Below are 19,467 nucleotides of genomic sequence, written 5' to 3'. Positions count from 1 at the left end.
CAGATTTCTTGGTGAGAAATGTTTTGGCATGGATATGAAGACAACTGTACTCATTTTAACCCTGCTATATGTACTAATTTTGTAGCCCTGTTGTGGACAGTCATAAATTAAAACTACTACTATTACTACAATAGGCTTACTAAGAGCACTCTCAAAATCATCATGGATGCTGCCTCGGGTAAGGTATGGTATACTGGCTGTATACGAAACCTGAAAAAGAATTTTGGAAGGCATTTTGTATAAGATGATTTTTAATTTTTGGATGGAACAGAAGTATCAATGGCTGCATATGACCACAAGATTTGCACGTTCGGACCCCCAACATCCATAAGAGTGGTCAAAAGTGTTTTGACTACAGTATGGTTTCGGGGACAGTCAGCCATTACATCTTTGCTAAACGATTAACTCCAGAAGATGGCGCTAATCCACCTAGTGTTGTGGAACAATTGGGGCGGGTAATGGGAAGCGGAAGCTATTTATTTGTATATTTTCCTCCCGTTTCTAGAAAATGAAAATTAATTGTCATGTTGGCTGATTAAAAATCAAACTCGAGTTAAGATAAACATTGAATTCGCTAAGGATTGCGGTTCTGCTACATCCTAATCTGAAAAGGAAACCTGATGTGTCTGCGCGCGTTTAAGCGCCCTCAGAATGACATCAAATAGTCGACGAGGTAATGCACTGAAACATTGTAGGACTGGATGTATTTGCAAATACGGTTATATAAAAGCAGTGAACTGTTCATTCTATATCATATTCACAAAACCGATCGGGGTTTACCTCGGTTGCTTAGCCTGCATGTCAGCTACAAGCAAGGCCTTCATCAACTTAGCTAAAGTTGCGTGTGGCTTAGCTTCGGAAAATGGCGTTACTTGTGTGGAGGTGTTGTGCCTGTTGTCGTGTGTTGATCTGGGAATTCATTTAGATAACTTGGATACATGTATCTGTATACACATAATTACTTTTATTTACGTTTTTCTACCTTTAAATGTCGATTTTATATTCAAAACAAGAAATGGATAGGAAGCCTAGTTATAATTCCCTGTTCAGAGAGCCATGATGGCTGGTTGAAGGTTTTCTCAAATTATCACATTGTTAGCCTCCATGGAATTTTAATTAATGCTTATATTTATCTCGAACAAAATTGCTGTGTTTTAATTATAAAAATGTACTACAGTTTGCCAGAATGCCATAGTTACTAGAGTTAGCATTGTTAGTACTGTAGAAATTATAATAACTGTACTAACTATTGCAATGAGGCGGACATTAATCACACTCCAACACGTTAGTCCTGCAACCAGGGACTAAAAACGGTTCAAGAAACGAAAACGAACATAACTTAAAACCAAAGTTATTTTCAGTTGTTCTGGAGTGAAAACTTTATTTTTAAATGCTGGAAACCGGTTAATATTGTTCTGATAATTTTTCATAAAACTAAAGGTCAATGGGTTTATCACAGTACATTTTTGGAACTACACCACCTCAAGGTGCCCACATTTTTTTTTTACATGTGCTTTGATCCTGAAGGAAACTGCTGCATCACATATTTCTTTGCCTTATTATCAATTGTGGATGTTGCATTCTGTGAATGTAGACCTTTTTCACAGCTATGTTTAATTACTACATATACATGCATGGCTAATCCAGGCACAAGACAAACATTTCTAGAGGTAAAAGGTACATTTCTCAGTAGTTTCCAAGTCTTCAATTAATTATTAAATATGATGCATTAAATCAGGTTGGGATTTGACTGAGAAGCAGATCTGTATTTACATTTACATTTATGCATTTGGCAGACGCTTTTATCCAAAGCGACTTACAGAGCACTTATTACAGGGACAATCCCCCCGGAGCAACCTGGAGTTAAGTGCCTTGCTCAAGGACACAATGGTGGTGGCCGTGGGGCTCGAACCAGCATCCTTCTGATTATCAGATTACCAGTTATGGTGCTTGGACCACTACACCACCACCACCACTCTGTATTTAAAATGATACTTAACTGTTAATTAACTGTATGCTTATGATTTCTATGCTAATAAATCCACCACATAGGGGGAAAATTTGCTTATTTTGGTCTTGTTTTTCCGGACCATTTTGATTGTTTCTCTTGCAAGATCTGACAACACTGCAATTGGTAGTTCACCCTCCCCTTAGTGCAGAGTACTGTCATTTTTGAAAGAATGGCATTAACCGTTCTTTTAGTTTGTTCTAACTGGTAAGCTTTTGGAAAGGAGTCTGTGGAATTTCTGAACCGGAATTAAAAATTACAGTTTTTGCTCAGAACGAACCAAAATGAAACATTTAGTTTTTGGCCTCTTCCTGCAACCATCAGTGATTTATCAGGAAGGTGAGGTACATACAAGTTATATAAATGTCATGATGGTAAGCATCAGCAGCGCCTTCTGACATTATATCTAAGCGCCTTCTGACAGTATATTTAAGTTTGCACCTGTTGCATTAATGGTTTCTATTTACTTGTTTTTGCAGTGGTTGAGTATTCTAACCAAGTGTGCCGCACAAGCCCTCAACAGTGAAACCAAAACGTCTCGATCGCCCCCCGGTGACTGGTCCTAGTATAGGTCATAAACCCCGCCTCCCCATGTTATTCAACGGGACGTGAGACCAACTAAACAACTAAACATCACGTTGATGTAATTTCAAGTGTTTGTTTTCAAAATAAGTTTGTTTTTAGTTAGTTATTTGATGCTATAAAAATAAAAACGGTGCTGTGACATCATGATTGACAGGTTCTCTGAGCGAAGTAGTCACTGAAGCACCAACTGACTTTTTTTCGGGATCTTCGGAGGACTGAGGAGATTGGAGCTTTAAATTTAATATCTAAATTTCTATAATTAATAATTTCACACCGTCATAAGTCAAAAGTGCAGGGGCGTGTGCTTGCGATTAATTCAGCGAGAGTGAGGGCGGGGCCTTGATTTCACGGCTTTACTTCCTGCTCACTACTGCGCAGGTCTGGTCCCGAAATCGCAACTGCGCAGACTTAAGTCCCAAGATGTCAGCGCCATATCGGGACACTGGCGGCTTCAGTTCTCACCAATGGAAAAGAGCAAAGGGGCGTCGTCCATCTTTTTTTACACTCTATGATTCCAACCAATCACTAACATGTCTATTGAGCAATGAAACAGCAATGGCCAATCAGGGCCACTTACATTAGTCCTCCGTCCTATCTATAAAGACAACTGATCCTAATGCGCAAGCTTTATCCTGTCTGAATGCCCAAATGCTTGCTTTATGTTCTTGCTCTGTTCACGTGGCCCACGAAAATTAATACTGAAGAAACATCACCTGACACTTGAAAAGTAGAAATAGAGCGAAAATCACTTTGGAATTATTTTGGATTCATCACATATTGCACCGCTTGCTTTGAACGTAGATGTTAAATAAACTGCAAATGAGCAACACGACAACTAAAATGCTCCCGTTCTAATCGAGGCATAGATGCGGTGTAAATAATTGATTTATTATGCTGATTAGGTGGCATTGTTTTTAATGAGAGCATTCACGAGAGTGCAGAACATTGTGCGGAGTGTCACTGAGCTCGCGTCGACATGCAGGTCTCAAACAGTGTGAACCTGCAGTGATTGACAGCAGTCATTGTAACCATGCGTTCACACCAGAGGCGGCGAGAGCGTCAAATCAACCGGAAGTCATTCATTTTCAATGACAGCCAGCGTCTCTCGGCGACGAGAAGCGGCGCGGCGAGTCTTGGGCAGTGTGGGCGTCAGATGAAAGTTCAAGTGCAGTCAACATTATGGTAGTGAGCTGTGACGCGGTTCGTCGGCAACCTATTGGAATATAGAAGTGCTCCACTCTAGCGAAGTCTAGAGAACATAACAGTGTAAACTTTGGTTCCCACCAAACATTAGTTCCGAAGATAAAATGGAGGAGAACTAATTATTGCTGTGGCGGGTTTCCCAGTAATATATGATCTGTCCATGTTTGCTTACAGGGATATAAAACAACCAAGACCACAGTTATTATTACAAATGTATTTTATTTTGATAACAAACAACTATAATTTTAATTAATTTCTGCCATCGATCGATTTCTTATTTTCACATTTTAAAGAGTTCATGAGGATATACGCTACTTGTGATAGGTTGGCAAAAAGTAAATGGTCGACATGTCTGGATGTTTAAATTGCAGCCCCTTTAAATATAGTTCACAAAGCAAAGCATTCTGAACAAATGTTGCCGCCTATTTCAACTACATCAGAGCGTCCTCGAGCGTTGATGGCAGGGCAGCCAGAGCAAATTTTTACGCTCTCGCCGCTTCTGGTGTGAACGCATGGTAATGGGAGAGTTTGCGTTGCTCGATTTGTGTGTACAGTTAAAATGCAATAACAGTTTTGTTTTGTCATGTTAATAAGTAGGCCAATGTGAACTTAATTTGTACAAAATTGCAACAACGTAATAAACTGTTCTAAGTGTGTTTTCAACATTTGTGTAGTGTGTAGTCAACATAAAGAATATGGCATGAATAGCATATTTCAGGAATCACCGTCATTATCGCGTCTGCAATAAGATCCATTTGCCACGCAGCTGGTATTGGTAGATTTAACATTTTCATGAATCGCACAAACTCAGATAGCAAATTACTGTTTTTAATTTCCAAAGTGCAACCACTGAGACCAAAAATTATCTAACGATGATCTTGCCTGAACAAGATCATCATTTAAGATCTAACAGGATGAATGGTCCCCCGTCTTGCCACAAAAGGGCTTGCTGAACGCAGTAACTTGGTCGATTTAAATCGGTTAATTGGCCGGCTGTTAATAAGTTTGAATATTGAATATGTCATATTATTTACTGTACGTGGACTAATAATTTAAGCAATAATTTAATTTATTCTATACCATTATTTAAAATAATTGATATTTGTCTTACCTTAACAAACTTTATTACAATATAAAATACAATATAATAAGATGCTTATTAAAAGATGCTTAAAAGGAACTGGAGTGCAGCTCATATCCACCATTGAAATCTGCTACTCTCAAGAACTTCACGTTTGCTAACTTTGTGAAATCCCGGTAATTTAATATTTTAATCAACATTAATAATCACAATTTCTATATCAAGGGCAATAATCGACAATTATGATTTTTGCTATAATCGTGCATCCCTAGTTTGTGGTGTGCTGCTCTCTGTACAAGAAAAGTGTCTTATCATGTAAAGAGGTCTGTCAAAGCTAATGTAATCTTGATCTTGTTGGCCTTAGATTACCAAAATGTAATGTGCCTATTTATTAGTAGTTAGCAGTAAAACCTGTAAAGGGATGGTTCACCCAAAATTGAAAAATAATTTACTTACCATGCCATCCCAAATGTGACTGAAGAATATCTCCGCTCTATAGGTCCATACAATGCAAGTAAATGGTGGCTAGAACTTTGAATCTTAAAAGTCCATATCTTCTGAAGCAATATGACAGGTGTGGGTAAGAAACGGATAAATATTTATGTCCTTTTATTTCTATAAATCTTCAGCTTTGATCAGCCCTGACCAGTCAGTGGCGATATTCATGAAGGATGCAAATCGCCAAGAAACAAATGAAGACTGTGAAAGTGAAAATTGAGATTTATTGTAAAAAAAAGACTTAAATATTTCTCACCACCCACTCCTTTCATATTGTTTCTGAAGACATGGATTTAACCACGAGTCATGTAGATTACTTCTATTCTGCCTTCATGAGATTTTTGAAGATTCAAAGTTCTGGCCACCATTCACTTGCATTGTATGGACCTACAGAGCTGAGATATTCTTCTAAAAATCTTCTTTTGTGTTCAGCAGAAGAAAGTCATACACATCTGGGATGGCATGAGGGTGAGTAAAGGATGAGAGAATTTTGGGTGATCTATCCCTTTAAATACACCTCCTTGTTAACTTTTCTTGTTTTGTCTTTCTTAATCTTTAGAAAATTGGTTGTCTGTGGTGGCGTTTGACCTTGCCTCAGTAAAGAGGGAGTGAATGTTTTAAAACATCAGAATTGTGGTGAGTAAAAGCTTAATTCCTGTTACTCTAGTCTGTAAGGATTCTAATATTTGCATGAACAAAATATTAAAGGAATCGTTCACCCAATCATTAAAGGGCACCTATTATGGCATTTAAAATGTTCCTAATATTGTTTTGGGAGTCCCCAACAACAGTTTTACATGCATGCAATGACAAAAAACACTTTTGTTGTCTTATAATATGCATTTATGTTTACCTGATTTGCTCACCGACTAATTTTTCTAAACCCCTCCTTTGCGTGACGCTAATCTGCGGTGATTGGTCAGATGACCCAGTCAGTTGTGATTAGTATACTCTGTGCAGAGATTGTCGGAAACGGAACGCCCATCACCGCTTTGTAGTAAAAAAATCAAAATCAGAGAAGGAATTTAAGTTGATATATGTTAGCGATCATAGCCCAAAGTTCGGTGGTAAACACCCAATCAATTATTGTTTGCGTTAGCCCAACGCATAAACATATTGATAAAGCAATGCATTACTACAAGTTATTGCTCTATTCTTTATGACAACTCCAATAACATCGACAAACATTTCACATATTTCAAAGAAATTGACATTGGAGACCTAGAAGGTGCGCTGAGCGTAACTTACACAACACACACAAATACTTATTAAGCATGCTAAAAAACACAAAAGCAACAATTATTAATAATACTTACAGGTTGTGATTCGGAGGAGGAAGCTGATCCAAATAAACTTGGTACTGAACCTTCCTTCAGTATCAACCGGCTCGCGAATCCACACTTGAAAGCATTCATGTTCGTAAAGCAATCGTCATTAAAATGACGTGAACACAGCACAAGGTTCGGGCTATACTTGTGTGGTATAGTTGTAAATATAAACTCTAGCCACTGATTCTTCACATGCTCGTCCCTGGGCAGTGAAAAAAGGTCGCTTTTGATATGCACTTCTGAACACAGCGTCTTGTTGTCGACATGATGTTTTCAAGTTTTCCCTGGTGTCTGCGCGCAATGAGTGGGCGCGGCCAATTTGATCATTTTTCGTCTTGACGTCACAACGAAAAGGAAAATTGACTCATTGGAAAAACGATTCATTAAATTGACTCCGAGTCGACTGCTACTTTTGAGAGACAATAACTTTTTTTACGGTGAACTTTCATATATAAAACTTTGCAGGATGTTTTTGTTCACTTAAATCTATGTTACACACTACATGCAAGGTAATTTTCAAAATTCCATAATAGGTGCCCTTTAATTTTTTTTTTATTATTTACTAATTTTTTTCAAACCCATATGCTGTTATTTATCTGTTGCACACAAAATAATATTTTAAAGACTTTTCACATGTACCTTTACATATATCGACAGATCATATTAACCACAGGCTGTCAAGCTCCAAATAGGATAAAACAAAACCATAAAAGTAGCCCATGTGACTTTATGCACTATATTCCAAGTCTTCTGAAGCAAGTCGGACAGAAAGACCCCATTTACACCTGGTATTAAAATGAATCTCTGGTGATCCAATCGCATGTGATCAGGTGCGACACAGCACTGTTTACACCTGGTCACTTAAATGCATCTTCTGTGTACACTTGTGATCGGATTTCAAGTAGGGGTCGACCGATATATCGGTTTTGCCGATTAATCGGCACGGCTAGCGATTTCTGGAACTATTGGTTATCGGCAAAGATCCACACTGATCATTTTCCCTTGTTGTGCTGTGAAGGGCGCGCTATCATTATACAGTATAGGAGCCTCCTGGTGGTTAGACTGCACGTTGAATGCAGCGGAACACTGCACAGAGCTGAACAATGCAGATTTAAAACACCAACAACTAAAAAGGTATGAATACAGTAAATGTTGTCATATCATTATAAAGTAATTAATTTCTTGAATAGATGCTGCATTAGTAAAGAACAGCAGCATGTATGCAGACCATGCTGGGAGGATGCTAAAAATAAAGCTTTCCTCAAGCGGTTAGAACAATGTGACAAAATATGTAAGTCCTACCGAAATGTTTAAATAAAATGTATTACCATCTATTTGCATTAGTTTATATCAGTCACGTTTATGCTGTAGCTAGCTAAGTTGTATATTTAAAGGTAGTGAGAGATTTGAGGAAAATATCTTCATGCAGTCTAGAGAAACATATAAACAAATCAGAAATGCATCTGATTTTAATAAAAAAAAATTATCCTCACTAATACGTATTTTTTTCGTTTTGATAAGATAATCACCAAGTGATCGGTGTGTGACGAGTTTCTTGGAGAATTTAAACCAGCGTAACAGCACAAAATACAAACAAATATATAGCTGAATCTTATAGAAGCGTTAAAAAAAAAAAACATAAGACATTGCAATTCACTAGTTTGCCCTAGTTTCACATTAAAGACCCCTCACCAGAAGTGAAGTGATCAGCCACTTGAAGACGTGCAATAGCTCTGTGAATCACAAAAGGCTGTGTTTAATAAGTAAATATATAAAATGCACGCACAGCGCCAGCACGTCAGTGAATGGTGCTGCTCTGTTTACACACACCCGTGGCTATTTTCAGCCTTCACGGCGGTGCGCAAAATTTAAGCGCTACTCAAGAACAACATCTCCGATGTAGATGCTCAATAGTTCGGTTCACTTATAATATGCATTTAGAACGGCACCGGAGGTGCATTTGACTAGAATGTTGAAGCGAATTAAACTACTGTGAACTTGCCTACATACACGACTTCCTGGAGAGTTTGGATGGAATGTCAAATGGATAGATGGGCTAGTAGAATAGTAACATGAAAAGTGCTACAAGAGTTTTTCCTCTGTCAAAAATGGTCTTTGGTGGTGATCAGGGCTGGACTGGTAATCTGGCATGCTGGGCATTTTCCTGGTGGGCTGACACACTTTGGGGCCGATTGGGGCGGACTGGCCATCAATTTGAAATCAATGCAGAATTTATATGAAATCAAACTAAATTCAGTTTAATTAACGCCTATACATTTTTTTTTTTTTTAGAAAGAATAGCCATATTGACCTAACCACTGAAAACACAAATTTTACTTAAATTACCTATGCTTATGGTATTGCACTGTGTATATATAAGGACAAGTACATAAAGGGGTTTAAAATATGAACCTTCAAGACTCTAATGATTTTGTGGCCTTTTTTGCCTTTAGATATTCCAAAAGATTACTTTTAATAATTAAATTATTAGGAGTCTGATGAAAGGAAATCCATATTTTTTTATGGAGTAGGAAACAAATCAAAAACTAGTCTTGCTGAATGTATTGATGCAAATATTATAATTTTTTTATTTAAATTTATCTCAATTATTTATGAACAATTGTAGCCTAAACACATTTAGAATCTGCCGAAGTTGTAATAAAGTGTAATAGATTCCACCTAATATATTAGCATATTGAATATGAAATTGCAACATTTGTTGTCAAAATACCACAATTTACTGTTACTGCTGTAAAACCGTGATCAATTTTATTAAGGTTGACGATGTGTATTTGAAAAACCTTTATTTTGGTACATGTAAAAAAATAATTAAGCCGAGCGGATCCCGGGTGTGAGTGGTTGTCGAGTCGAGCTACACTTTCACGAAAACCAGATTTCAGTTATGCTGCACAAATGCCTCTCAGATGAGAAGCATGTTTAGTGTGTACAAAGATCCGAATGAGATATTTATATGATACATTTTTTGTTTCAGCAGCCCCAAATTTTGCTTACGGCCCAAGTATAATTTTTTCTTTTTTTTGCGCGTTCCAGATTGGATTGCACCCGGCTTACTGCGTTGTCTTTGAGGATACTTTTCTGACTGCCAACAAATAAGAACACGTTCGATGCATACGCACTACAACTGCTTTGGACACTCTTTAGTTCAGTTAATGGGCAGCGCATGCGCAGATGATGCACACAGATGAGGACGCCGTGCATGAGTCAAAAACATCTAGGCAGCGCGGTCAAAGCTGTGCTGACTGTGCTGATGACGCAATATGTGTCACATACATTTTTATCCTTTGACCTCAATATATTAAACGGGGTTCATAAATGGCATTAAAAAGCGTTAAATGTTATTCCAACAGGCATTAAACATTTTAGATATTTTTGAAAAAATTATATTTCCAATTTATTTTGAATATAGCCTTCACAATTAATACATTTGATTTGCTGTCGCAAAATGTACATTGGTGTGATAAACACACAAATCCAGTTTGGTAATTGCCTCCGGCCGGTGCAAAATTGACGTAACGCCGGATGTTTGGACAGTGGTGGGCTGGGACCTGGAGGAGTTAGAACAGAGAATGTAAATTTAGGAAAGTTGCAAAGAAATGGGTAAGTGCAAATTCCAGCAAAAGTGGCTAGAAGACAAAGAATTTAGGACATGGTTGTCAACATGGATGTTAAATCTCATATGCAGTCCGATTGCCACAAATCGGCTGTAAAAGGCAGACAGCAATTAACTATCTCAAGTTACTTCACCGTGACCGACAAAGTAACTTCTTCAGCAACTACTACTACCACCACAACTGCTGCTGTAGTGACCACCGCTTCCTGCGGAGCCACTACCGAAGGAAAATCGGTCGAACTTTGACCAGCGTTTGGTTTGAATGCGACGCTGCAGGCAGAGGTGCAGCATCACTCATATGCATCAAATGAAGGTGTTTCTGAGTTGTTCCAGGGAATGTTTCCTGATTTGCAAATAGCCAAATCTTTCACCTGTGGAAAGGACAAAACCAGCTACATTTTAAAATGTGGAATTGCCCCATACTTCAAAAATAAACTGATTTCTGCGATTAACAATGCAGGACAATTGTGAACTACTGGCTTCTGTAGCCTCAGCCAGGACCATATACAGGATCTACCTTGATGAAGAGTGGAGCAAGAGAGAGGGTGCCATGCGTGGATTAAGAGAAAAGATTTGGAAGATGAGCTGGAAGAACTGAAAAAGAAAAGGGAGGTGTTGATGGAGATGTGCGCCAGCCTTCAGAATGATGTCGATCAACTAGTTGAGCAGGCCAAAAACAAATCTAACACACTCATGGCTCAAATGATTACAAAATCTAATACTATGTGGAGATACAAGGACAAATGCAATGAATTGAAAAATGTTGAGTCAGAGTTGGAACTAAAAGTGAGTGAACTAAGGCACATGGATAAATTCACTTATTTACACAAAGTTAAAACTGTGTCATTTCTATAGCACTTGAATTTTGCACACATTAAATTCCAGCCTTAAACAGTTCAGAGTTTTTCCTTCACTGTCCAGACTGATAGAATTTGTGGTTATAGTTGAAGGAGGTCGCGTGTATTCGATGGTGGTACAATTTATACAAACAGAAACATAATGGCTTTTTTCCAGTCATGGCCTGATTTTTCAGTATGCCTATAGCATTCAATATTTAGTTGATTGGTACTATGTTAAATGAAATTTGACATATCTGCAAATACATTTTTATATTTTAAGCTGTCTCCTGAGCCATTTTTAATTCAGTTAAGAGTGTTACAGTTTATTTTAATTATATAGATTGTCTCAAATATCCAAGATTATCATCATTGCATCATTGTCAATTTGAATGGTTAAAATTGGGACATGGGCTTTTTAAAAATGTATCGTGTGTGTGTGTGTTTGTGTGTACATATAACACACACACACACACATACAGGTGCTGGTCATATAATTAGAATATCATCAAAAAGTTGATTTATTTCAGTAATTCCATTCAAAAAGTGAAACTTGGATAATGTATACATTCATTCCACACAGACTGATATATTTCAAGTGTTCATTCCTTTTAATTTTGATGATTATAACTGACAACTAATGAAAAACCCCAAAATCAGTATCTCAGAAAATTTGAATATTGTGAAAAGGTTCGATATTGAAGACACCGGCTGCCACACTCTAATCAGCTAATTAACTCAAAACACCTGCAAAGGCCTTTAAATGGTCTCTCAGTCTAGTTCTGAAGGCTACACAATCATGGGGAAGACTGCTGACTTGACAGCTGTCCAAAAGACGACCATTGACACCTTGCACAAGGAGGACAAGACACAAAAGGTCATTGCTAAAGAGGCTGGCTGTTCACAGAGCTCTGTGTCCAAGCACATTAATAGAGAGGCGAAGGGAAGGAAAAGATGTGGTAGAAAAAAGTGTACAAGCAATAGGGATAAACGCACCCTGGAGAGGATTGTGAAACAAAACCCATTCAAAAATGTGGGGGAGATTCACAAAGAGTGGACTGCAGCTGGAGTCAGTGCTTCAAGAACCACCACACACAGACGTATGCAAGACATGGGTTTCAGCTGTCGCATTCCTTGTGTCAAGCCACTCTTGAACAAGACATGGTGTCAGAACACAAAAAGGACTGGACTGCTGCTGAGTGGTCCAAAGGTATATTCTCTGATGAAAGTCAATTTTGCATTTCCTTTGGAATCAAGGTCCCAGAGTCTGGAGGAAGAGAGAAGAGGCACAGAATCCACGTTGCTTGAAGTCCAGTGTAAAGTTTCCACAGTCAGTGATGGTTTGGGGTGCCATGTCATCTGCTGGTGTTGGTCCACTGTGTTTTCTGAGGGCCAAGGTCAACACAGCCGTCTACCAGGAAGTTTTAGATCACTTCATGCTTCCTGCTGCTGACCAACTTTATGGAGATGCAGATTTCATTTTCCAACAGGACTTGGCACCTGCACACAGTGCCAAAGCTACCAGTACCTGGTTTAAGGACCATGGTATCCCTGTTCTTAATTGGCCAGCAAACTTGCCTGACCTTAACCCTATAGAAAATCTATGGGGTATTGTGAAGAGGAAGATGCGATACGCCAGACTCAACAATGCAGAAGAGCTGAAGGCCACTATCAGAGCAACCTGGGCTCTCCTAACACCCGAGCAGTGCCACAGATTGATCGACTCCATGCCACGCCGCATTGCTGCAGTAATTCAGGCAAAAGGAGCCCCAACTAAGTATTGAGTGCTGTACATGCTCATACTTTTCATGTTCATACTATTCAGTTGGCCAACATTTCTAAAAATCCTTTTTTGTATTGGTCTTAAGTAATATTTGAATTTTCGGAGATACTGAATTTGGGATTTTCATTAGTTGTCAGTTTTAATCATCACAATTAAATGAAATAAACATTTGAAATATATCAGTCTGTGTGTAATGAATGAATATAATTTTTGATGATATTCTAATTATATGACCAGCACCTGTGTATATACGTGGTTAATCATGGGTCATGTATGGTGTTAAAAATGGCATTAAAAAGACTTGATTTCGGGGAATCCGCGATTTCATCTTGCATCATGAAGCTTAGATTGGAAAAATCATTAAAATACTATGACTTGATCATTTGAACGAACATGTTTTTTTTTTTTTTTTCAAGGTTTTTCTAACAAAACATCGTCAATGCATTGGTAAATCTTGCAGTGTTGTTTATTTCTCATAATATATTTGTCAACAGTGTTTGAATAAATATGTTTTAATTATCCTCATGATTCCGTAGTTGTTAACAGAATCAAACAACACCTCAATTTCTGTCAGTAAATTAATTGGCAAGATTAAAAACACATTCTGGACATGTATAAAATTTGGCTGCAAAAAAATTTAACAAGCGAGATCTTAACCTTACAGTTCTTACAAAATCTTACAATTGAAAAGCTTTCAGCATAGGTTGGACTAAACTATTACATTTATTGTCCAGATGTTAAGTGATATTTAGTCATGTTGAATATTGGAGTTTAGCAATATTAACAGTATCTGACAATCTTTATTATTTTAGACATGTACACCTCCCCCTATCTACAACCACCGAACAACACTGTTCACCGGCGGTAATTTGCCCTTAACAATCGTGGTGGTAAAAATTTGGCACCGCAAGAGTCCTACATGCATCCGCGCTCACAACAGTGGGGTCAAAAATATGAGGTATCGGGACATTTTAACGAGAACCAAAAACACGAGTGAAATATCTAACCTGATTTCAGCCCTTTAATAAATGCATAATTCTTTCTTCGTGGCGTTTCATCCTTGGAAAAAAAGGAGTATTTCAAACTGCTGTTGAACTCTGCCAGTGGAAGAAGCTAGTGGCGACAGCACAGAACGCACTGTTGGAGATGATGTGCTGTGAATAGTAGTGGCTTCCAGTGTCCAGAACATGAATTTTATATAATTTCTCCTTAGCGGGCCAAATTCTTATCCATTTCTAAAATCTATCGTGGGCCACATCTAAGCAGTCAGAAGGCCGCAGGTGGCCTGCGGGCTGGACTTTGGATACCCCTGTCTTAGGGGGATTCAAAACAACAGAAGTAAGCCAAGCATCATAGTTTTTGTAATTTGTGATACACCTTATATAGTTGCCTATAAAAACATTTATTTTGTCTGTGTGTGAATGCCAGCCTTTTTTTTTTTTTTTTTCTACCATTTATTTCTGTCCTTTCTTTGACTTGAGTAATGAACTCTTGAAAGGTGATGGTTAGACAAGCAAGCAAATGGTTGGCAGTGTTGTAATTTTCAAAGTTCTTGTGATGTTTTTTTAAACTACCACAATTTTTAGAAGATTAAAGGAGATTAAACTAATACGGGAACATTTGGGATTATCACCATGACTGACTCACCAGTGATCAACAATATGTTGTATGTTAAATGTATCTTACTTTTACTCTTCTCTCTCTTTTTAGATGGCAATATCCGAATTGTGGGCCAGCAGCTGGAACAAGGCAGGCCATACCTAATAAGGTTTATGTCATTGTATTATGCTGAAAGGCCATAATTTACCACAGAATTGGTGATCATTGAATTGACGATCACCAACTTTAAATGATAGATTTTTACCCCATACTTTTATCCCTTTTATTGGAGTTAGACTTTTCAGCACATATTTATTGCATAAAGCAATCACATTTATGTTCTAGGTACCCAAACCATTTACATTTTTCGTCAAAATCAGAATTTTTTTGGTCAAGATGGCATACTCAATGGATTATATTCAAGAGTTATTTGGAGGAGATGTCTTCATCTGCACAGAGTGTGGAGAAGGTTTTAGGCAGTACCCAAAACTAGTTGAACACATGGCCATTCATGGACTTGCTGGCTTGTTTTTCCCTGATGTTTTAAACAGTAGTAATGATAGTAGTATCAACACATCCATTGAGTTTGCTCTCCACGAAAATGGAACTCTCACTGTTGTTGATCGATCTTTGTTGTCTAAATTTTCTTTCTTATTTGGAAAACCTGCATCCAAGTCATTATGGTACCAAACCCCTAATCAAGGTGCCTTAACTTCATCTAAAATGGCAGAGAAGGAGTGCAATCAGTTTAGATGTGAAAGATGTGGACAATTGTTCAAAAACCAAAAGAGCTTGCACCTGCATCAGCAATACCGTGCCCTAGAGCAGGGGTTCAAGTGCACCCTTTGCTGCAAGGTGTTTAATGACCGGGAGAGTCTGCAGAGCCACCTTCAAAACCATGCTCATGAACGGTTTTATAGTTGTGGACACTGTGGAAAACGATTTTTAAGAAAGGAGGCCTTGTCGTCACACCAAAAACAAGGGCATGGATCTCTTGGTCCCAAAGCTTTGATAGAGGAAGAACAAGAAAATAGAACGGATAGGTCTTATCCTTGCAAAATCTGCGGTTTATGTTTCTTTTGGTTATCTGACTTGCAGAGCCACCTAAACAGTCATTCTCGTGTCAGCAAGTCCCCCAGGGATCCCACACGAGATCTTAAAATACTAGAGGAGAAAGACAGTAAGACAAATGATAGTGATTCACTTGATCTGCCATATCGTTGTGGCTTGTGTGGAGTGGATTTCAACCAAATGTCAGAATTAAAAGACCATCATGCATTTCAGCATCCAGATAAGGATGAAGTTCAGGACTCTTCAGATTCACCAGCTAAAATTAAACGGCAGTCCTTTGGCCACTCTGGTATAATACGTCAGATGGTTTCAAAAAACCAAATGCGACAATTCGATCCATTAAGGTCAAGGACGAGAGGTAGACCTAGAGGAGCTAACAGGTTACATTTTGCTGGTAAACTATACTCCTGCAAACTGTGCCATTGTGCATTTGTGCACTCAAGCAGTCTCTCTCGTCATATGCGTTACCATAAGGGTACTCTACATGCTTGTGTTTATTGTGGGAAACACTTTCCTCAAAGATGTGATCTCACAAGGCATGTCGCCATACACCACAGTTCAGCGCTACTACCAAAAGCTTGTGGGGTATCAAAGACAGAAGGCAGGTATGAAAGCAGTAAACAGGAACTTGTGAAAGCATCAACACCAACTAAAGGTGACAAGGATAATGAACGAGAGGCTCATGAAGAAGAAACCGCATTGTCATATTCTTCTTTGCAGAAAGAAATGCATTTGTCATATGATGAGCTGTCATTAGATTCTGAAGAAAGGAGAACTTTCAAGCCAAAAATGAGCTACAAATGCAAAGAATGCTGTCGAGTCTTTGGATTGCTTAGTGTTTATCAGCGACATGTTAATTTCCACAAGCGAGATACCAGCAAAATCTTGCTCAGTTGCCCTTGCTGTCCATGCCGCTTTACATTCCGCTCTGCTTTGGATCGTCATCTTGAGAAACTGCATAACGATGGCTCTGTGAAGGATAGTACAAAATCTCCTGCGATTAATTTAGTTGATTCCACTATTCAACATGAGGAAGTTGACGCTGAAAAGCCTGATGCAAATACTGATGTTGGTATGTTATCTGAAGGATTTTTTGAATGCTGAATGGACCCAGACTTAAAAATATATCAACATAAGAATGCTCATATTTGAATTATAGTTAAATATTAGCTAAAGAGCAACATGCAGGTTGAATTTATAACTGAATTAATACTTTATATTGTCTGCAGAGGTCTTTTAAAAACACATATGTAGAAATTACTAATGAAATCTCATTTGATGTAGAGATTTTGATGAAAATGTGCTAGGCTCTGGAATACGCCTTTTCCGCTATCAACGCGTCATATGACGTAGGGCGAGGCAAACAAAAGAGCTTGCGGTCAGCTCTCATTGTGGGTGTTGATGTAGTTAGAGCAGTACAGAAAGTTTTAGAGAAGCCATAATGGTAAATTATTGTGTTTGTGCTGGTTGCACGAATTCCAGCCTGTCAGGACATCGTGTCCATCATTTTCCTTCTAGAAAAAACAAGGCTTTTCGGTCTTGAGTGCGTTTAGTGCAGGTGAAGAGAGCAGACTTCACTGCCGCGTCTGTTACCACACACTCGGTCGTTTGTGGCGCACATTTCACTCCGGAGAATTATCAACCTGGAGATTTGTTGGAGTCTCGGATGGGATTTCGGAGTAAGGACCACGTGAGGCTGATTACTGATGCTGTTCCCTCGGTGCACTCGATGGAATCAAGTCCACCGTCAAAGTGTACACCGGATTTTGGCGCTGGCTGGACTGGAGGACAAAGTGCTAACGTTAGCAGACATTCTGTGCAACGAAAACGAGGACTTAGCAGAGTAAGTCTTACTTTTAATTATTTTAACTCTTAATTTACTCATAATTATAGGCCTGTGGGCCATCATAGGCATGTTCGTCCACACCGGAGAACTCGGTTTCTTCATTCGCATTCATTGTAACCTGAGCTTGAACTTGACCAGACTCCCTCGCCCATCGTCACTTCCGGTTAGTGCTTTATAGACGCGGAAGTTATTTTATCACAATTTATCTCAAAATATCGTTAATGGCTAAATATATATTACTCCAGTTCAGAAAATCTAGTTGTTTTATCATCAACATACACTATGCTATATAGGGGTGTCCAACCTGCATGTTGCTCTTTAACAACTTTATTTCCAGTTGCGTGATTCCCACTATTTTTTTAAATGGTATACTTGTGTAGTGGTTAGGTTCTCTGATGAAACTCCTTTTGTGTTGCACTTGTTGTGCATAAAATATTTTCTTTTACCAAAATCTGTTTAACTTTTTCCCATTTGTGAATTCCTGTTTTTTTTTTTTCTTCTTATTTGAAAAAGGACATAGAATCTGTGTGCAGACACAACTCAATAGAGCCTTTTATGAAGTCTTTTAATGAGCAGAATGTTTGAAATTACTAATGTTCTAGAGATTAATTTTTCAAACAAGGCAACCATTTGAACTTTATTTGCTAAAAAATAATTCTTAAGAGCACAGTTCTGCTTTAGTTAAAAATATAAATATTATGTACCTTTTAGACGCACTTTCATAACTAATAGTCTAGGTTTGATGTTTAACCCAAAATTCCACTGTTTTGTTTTTTTTTTCTCAAATTGTAATTGTTTTTGTACTAGTAGTGATGCAAAATAAAATATTTTTACCATTCTCAAACATAAGTTAAACGGTTTTTACAAGTCTACTTTTACATGATTATATATGATTGTTTTTGTTGAAGAATTGTAATTATTGAATTTATTATTAATGTCTCAGAACTGTAGATGTTTGCATGTTGCAATACATGAACATTTCTTTAACTTTGTGTAATCTAAAAAGCAGGAAAAATGTGGTTCAATTAAAAAAACACTTAACTAGCAAGAGATAGACCATTTCAGTTGATAAGCAAGTACAGCACAGTTAAAGCTTTGTTAATAATGCCTAGGCCTAATTGTTTATGGGTATGCAGATTATGTATACACATTTAATTCATTCATACCATATTAAATGTTTGAATAAGAAAATGTAAACTGGGATGCACCATTTGCTTGGAACATTTCGTTGTGGGGAAATTTCTGGGTAAAACTATTGAGCTACTTGAACATGGATACTGTAAAAAATTATACTCGAGGCACCATTTAAGGATCCTCAGCTGCCACACTGCCGGAACCGTCTGGAGATATTAATGCGTGGTTACATTTACCTTTACACTGCAACATTCAAAGAAGGCATTGGCAGACGTTGATCATGTGTGAAACTAGCAAAACATTAATTGCCAAGCTGCCTCTTTTTAATACTGCTTTCTATAGTCTGAGCGTACCCCTCGATTTCACCTTTCAAAGTTCAACAAATTTGAACTCCACGCAAAATCTGCAAGGGGCAATTCTTCGTTACAGGAAGTCACATGGTTTCCCATTGAGATGACTGTATTTCTCCAGTAATATTTTCCCTTTTGCAAAGATACATTTGACCATGCCTTTACACCCTTTTAAGAAGCCTAAAATATCCATGTTCTCAAGGAACTACAAAGTATATTTCGAAAGTTTAAAAGCCTTCCCGTTATGATGGGGTTACTAAAGGAACTGTTGACCGCTTATATACGTTTCTCAGAGAACTGAAAGGGTGTTTGGTGGTATCTCCAGAGGGTTCTGCCACTCAGGCAGCTAAGGAACCCCAAAATGGTCCCTCTCTTCATTTTAAAAGTGTACATTTGAAGTAATTTGTCACTCAACCAAGTGGCTTAATCATCTATTTAATTATAGTGGATCCCTGACATTTAAATGCAGTGCAAGAAACATGTAAGTGTTGCTACCTTAAAGGTGTAAATTTGT

The 19,467-nt window shown here is 38.0% G+C and overlaps 1 protein-coding gene across 2 annotated transcripts; it reads left to right on the top strand.

Annotated features, from left to right (window-relative positions):
• Positions 1-446: 446 nt before the first annotated feature.
• Positions 447-18,529, top strand: LOC127656451 (putative zinc finger protein 355P). Of its 2 annotated transcripts, XM_052144787.1 has the most exons (4): positions 447-673; positions 5,935-6,011; positions 7,722-7,837; positions 14,664-18,529. In XM_052144787.1, the coding sequence occupies exon 4, from the start codon at positions 14,949-14,951 to the stop codon at positions 16,725-16,727; it is 1,779 nt and encodes a 592-aa protein (XP_052000747.1). In that variant the 5' UTR covers positions 447-673; positions 5,935-6,011; positions 7,722-7,837; positions 14,664-14,948; the 3' UTR covers positions 16,728-18,529. The 2 variants fall into 2 exon arrangements, with proteins under 2 accessions (XP_052000747.1, XP_052000746.1); XM_052144786.1 differs by lacking the exon at positions 7,722-7,837.
• The last annotated feature ends 938 nt before the right edge of the window (positions 18,530-19,467 follow it).

This window comes from Xyrauchen texanus, chromosome 15 (genome assembly GCF_025860055.1).
Source record: "Xyrauchen texanus isolate HMW12.3.18 chromosome 15, RBS_HiC_50CHRs, whole genome shotgun sequence".
NCBI classification, from domain to species: Eukaryota; Metazoa; Chordata; class Actinopteri; order Cypriniformes; family Catostomidae; genus Xyrauchen; species Xyrauchen texanus.
This window is presented reverse-complemented; position numbering and strand designations above follow the sequence as displayed.